Here is a 4,557-nt window from a genome sequence, read left to right on the forward strand (position 1 = left end):
GAGCATAGCATCTACCCCCCCCCCTTCAGTGCTCTTCTCTCTCTCTCTCTCTCTCCTTTTGAGCACTTGGAACTTACCGGTGACAACCACAAGGCCGCTGTCTGCATGTCAAACTTTGGGGCATAAAGCACAGTCTCCCCATACTCATCCTGGAGCTTCTGAAATATCTCTTTGTCCGATTTTCCAGCACTGATTTCATCCCGGATTAACTGCAGACAACGAAAACACAGATGCCAGGAGGAGGAGGTGATGTGCGTAAACGAACCGGCTTTCATTCACTTAAACCAGCTAATAACCCTCAACACCTATAAAGTAGAGTCCTTTACCCTCTAAACCAAATGGGCTATATGCCCTTATACGAAATGCAATCATCACCAGAGACTTATGCGATAAAATGCTCGGATTTAAAAGAAACCCAGATAAAGGATCGACCTTTCTTAGGAGAATGGCGATATCTGCCTGAGAGTCTTCAATGGACTGGCTTCCACACTCAGTGCACCGTACATTGTGGCTGATGTTTCTGGCCCGAGCTTCCACCACCTGAGCCTTCTTCGCTTTCTCATCTTTGGTATCCATTTCCTACTCGGAGTTCGCAAAACTAAACTGCACGAAGCGAAGGATTTCGAGGTTTTCAGTTTCACAGAGGCATTTCGCCGAACAGTTTATGGTCACGAGGTATTACCCTTGCCGACTACAAAGGGAGTTAAAGGAGCTAACTTGGGAGGAGATAGAGTTGAACGAAAACTGGGTTTCAAATATCAGATTGAAAAACTGGGACTGGATAAGCGGATTATAGTACCGGAGACGGAAGTTAAGGAACGACGCCGACCAGGAGAGCAGAAAATAAGATAAATACATGGCGAAAAGAAAACATTCCAATTGTAATTCTTAGGCTTCGTTTGGGCCTCAACCCAGCAAATTTCAATTCCAGTATTTGGGCCTTATTGGGCATACACGTGTAATTTGGTTAATAGTATTATCGGCCATAATAATAATAATCAAATGGTATTAAATTTTTTAAAACCAAAAAATCGAAAACCAATTCGAACATACGAAACCCAAAAAATTTAATGATAAAATTCAAATTCGAAATAGAATTTCGCTATAAGAAATAATGATTATAATTTTTTAAAGATCGAAATAATCAAATTATAATAAAATTAAGGCTAAAAATCCGGAATGTACAATACTAAAAAAAACTTCTATTAAACCAGATAAGGGAAAAAGGAAAAAAAAAGGGAGCGATCATAGTGTTTTATGATTTATCCACATTGATGGATGGTATGATTTATTGATTAATCTCTCCGTATTTCGACCTAATTAAGGATTAAAATTCTATAAGTTTGGGGAAAGAAAGAAGGCAATGGGAATTCATCAATGGCGGGCGGTGGGACTCCGGACGCCGCCTAGGGTTTCGAGGTAGGAAACCTTCTTGGCGGTGGCGGTGGTGGTGACGTGGAACTTCTCCTTGATCATCGGAGGATCGTCGGAGGAATCCTTCTTCGAATGATCCAAATCCCATCCCATGAAATCGGACAGCGTCGTCGTCATGTTCTCCGCCTCTACTTCGGGAGTGGCCGACCGGTCCGCCTCCATGACATCCTCGATTCTGGACAGAACAGTGTAGGCCAAGCTCTCCAGTATTCTCGAGTAGCTCTCCAGCACCGCCTGCCCCACGTCCTGTTCAAATTCACAACCACATTCTCTTTCTGTCAGTTTATTTATATCTGTGTATATATAGCTACAATGGCGGTGGTCTTGCCTGGTTGAACTGGATCTTGCTTATATCAAGCGCAGACTGAGGAATCCCAGGGAATCTCTGCTTCAGAATCAGCAGAATCGTCTCTGCTCTCTCTTCGAAGAGCTCCCTCTTCTCCAGGCTAACCCCCGATCCCCATGGCGGCGCCGATTTGCTGTCCTTCTGATTCATCTTCCTCTTCCATATTATTATCGACGCCTCTATCCTGTTCTTCATGTCCACCATCTTGTGCTCCGACGTCATGTCCATCGCGCTCAGGAACTGGTCCGGGTCGAAGAACTCCACCGTTATGTTCCTGTACAACTGATCCCCCAGACTCGCCCTCCCGTTCTGCCATCGCCACCATCACCACTCAACACCAACTCATTAACCCATTAATCGTATGCTTTTGTTTTCTTGTTCTTACCTTGGGGAGCGACTCTATATAGCTCTCCGGAATCTCCATCTCCGACAAAACCTGTGCGTTTATAGCCATGGCTGCCTTCAGAACCTGATTCACGCAGTCTTTCTGGTACTGCAAGAACCTTCTCGACGAATCTGATAGCCCTTCTTCAGGTACTTTCACCTTCGGGATCCACCATTTGTCGTCCTTTCTCTTCTCCGAATCTGCTGCGTCTTTCGAGACATAACTGAACTCGTTATGGTCCTTGAAGTTGTCCAGACAATCCTGCCCCAATATCATTAACAGAAGCTTCTCATATCTCTCTCTCTCTCTCGCTTTACCAAGTGAAAAAAAAACTTGGAAGAGTGTGTTCTTACGATGAGCATAGCATCTAGCTTCTTCAGTGCAGGGATGTTCATGTGAAGATCCGTACGTGCGCGTGTTGTCATTATCTGGTACAATCCAAGAAACCCATGAATGTGTTTGCTGTTTTTTTCTTTTATCAAACCCTAGAAAATGGTTACTGGTAATGATACTAACCTCCATGCTGCTTCCATCTTTGTTTTTCTGCTGGGAAGGAGCAAACTCAACAACGTAGTCAGTCACGGAGAGAAGCCAATCTATCTCCTTTCTCCATCTCCCTTTCCGCTCTGCCGGCATTGGCTCCAACCGTCGGTGCTCTCCAAACACAGAAGCTGTCCGCGTAAGAACGGCAGAAACCCAGTTCAGATTCCAACGACAACGTCCAAAGACAGTACCAGAGTTGGAAATTTTTCGCAGGACGTCTCATACCTGCGAGATTAGTGAATGCGTTTGACAAAGCTAGAGCTGATGAGACTCCTGTCCCCCCTCCAGACATGTCCTCTCCCAGAAGCAGTTTTGCGAACCGCTCCTTCATCTGCTCCATGTCTGAAGAAAACCCCACCAAACCAATAAGAGGTTATCAAAGATCTAATCTTTCAAATATAGGAGATGTTGTAGGGCCAACCCAATTGATTAAACTTTCTATTGAAATGATTTTCAATTGAATAGCATTACAGCAACAGATAGGTACCATTGTTAATTATTAGCATATTCCTGATACTGATCATTCTCAAATCAATCTTAGGGGGTTTCTGGTAAGATGGGTTCTCCATCAAAAATCATCTTTAGGGGTTTCTTGCAAGATACCTTGTGAAACAAGAAAAAAGAGGAAAGCCCTCAAGAAATGTCCTTTTGGTACGAGTTAAACTATGAACCCTACTATCTTAGGAGACACTAAAATCTCCTTAAATTTCTAGAAGGAACCAACCAGATATTAGGGTAAAACATAGAGACAGGCATGAGATGTAGAGTAAAACGGAAAAAAAGAAAAGAGGGAAAGAGAAGAAGAAACATGCCAGCAAGAAGCTGTTTTTCTCTGGCGAGAGCAGCGGCAAGAGCGGCTTCATCGGCGGCGGGGGAGGTCCTTGATGACCGCGATGGGGCGGCCTTATTGTTGTTTTCATTGTGTTCGGACAAGGCTCCTCCATTCCTGGAAGCGGCTGCGGCGGCTGCCTCCTCTAATCCTGTCTCTACGCTAAGACTCTTTCCATGTTTCCCTGTTTTATTGTTACTGTTGTTGTCGTTATTATTCGTCCATCTGAAGTTGAAGAGCCTCGTCCTGTAGCTTTCCTGTTCTTGTTCCAACGCACGAACCATTTCTTTTTCCAGATCAAACGAGAGACAAAAACACTAAAAGAAAAAGCAAAGATCTCTCGCGAGAAATGAAAAAAGATGGTTCGTGGAATAGAAGCAAGGGGATTAAGGAAAGGCAAAACACAATAACATAGCTCCCAAAACGATTTGAGGAACACGTTTTGGTTTCTATTGTTACAGTGTTTTGCAGAGAAAAATATGGAGATGGGTTTGTTTTTTTAAAATTTTCTTTTTAAATTTGGGTGAAAATGGATCGGGAGGAACGTGGGGTGCATGTTGTGAGAGAAGGAACACAGAGATTAACATTAAATAAATAGGATTAGATTTTGAGAATTAGAACAAGTTTGAAGTCAATGTTTGTGCTGTCTGAATATAGAACAGGTAAAGCACCTCTCTTTACCTAACTTAGATTCCTTGAAAATATAACGAAGAGAGAATCCACCGGGATCTCTTATAAACAGAAGAAAAATAAGTAAATAAATATTTATAAAAAAATAAGTAAATAAATAAATAAATAAATTCTCAAAAGGGAAATCATTTAATCATGTCATGATTAGGGGTGGACAAAATATCCGATCCCAAAATAACCGAACCGAATCCGATCGATATATATCCGAACCGAATTGAACGAATTAAAATAATATACCCGATTGGATATGAATATTTCAAACCCCAAATATCCGAATCTGAAATAATGTAAACCGAATAAACCGAACTCGAATTAATCGTAACTGAATAT

At 42.4% G+C, this 4,557-nt stretch overlaps 2 protein-coding genes across 3 annotated transcripts in view; both read right to left on the minus strand.

Annotated features, from left to right (window-relative positions):
• The window catches only part of LOC104813554 (cytochrome c-type biogenesis CcmH-like mitochondrial protein), a 1,820-nt gene extending 938 nt beyond the window's left edge, over positions 1-882 (minus strand). The window contains exons 1-3 of one of the 2 annotated variants that reach the window (XM_010541189.1): positions 683-882; positions 433-603; positions 78-209 (exon numbers count right to left, since the gene is read on the minus strand). In XM_010541189.1, coding sequence (XP_010539491.1) covers positions 78-209; positions 433-576 — 276 coding nt within the window. In that variant the 5' untranslated portion in view covers positions 577-603; positions 683-882. The remainder of the gene's footprint in view (positions 1-77; positions 210-432; positions 604-682) is intronic. The other variant, XM_010541190.1, reaches the window with a different exon arrangement.
• Positions 883-1,182: 300 nt separating this feature from the next.
• Positions 1,183-4,063, minus strand: LOC104813555 (rop guanine nucleotide exchange factor 12-like). Its single transcript, XM_010541191.2, has 7 exons — positions 3,521-4,063; positions 2,934-3,050; positions 2,682-2,836; positions 2,519-2,593; positions 2,166-2,426; positions 1,763-2,089; positions 1,183-1,680 (listed from the first exon to the last, which is right to left on the minus strand). The coding sequence occupies exons 1-7, from the start codon at positions 3,819-3,821 to the stop codon at positions 1,375-1,377; spliced, it is 1,542 nt and encodes a 513-aa protein (XP_010539493.1). The 5' UTR covers positions 3,822-4,063; the 3' UTR covers positions 1,183-1,374.
• Positions 4,064-4,557: the final 494 nt, after the last annotated feature.

This window comes from Tarenaya hassleriana, unplaced genomic scaffold (genome assembly GCF_000463585.1).
Source record: "Tarenaya hassleriana unplaced genomic scaffold, ASM46358v1 Cleome20, whole genome shotgun sequence".
In the NCBI taxonomy this organism is placed as follows: domain Eukaryota; kingdom Viridiplantae; phylum Streptophyta; class Magnoliopsida; order Brassicales; family Cleomaceae; genus Tarenaya; species Tarenaya hassleriana.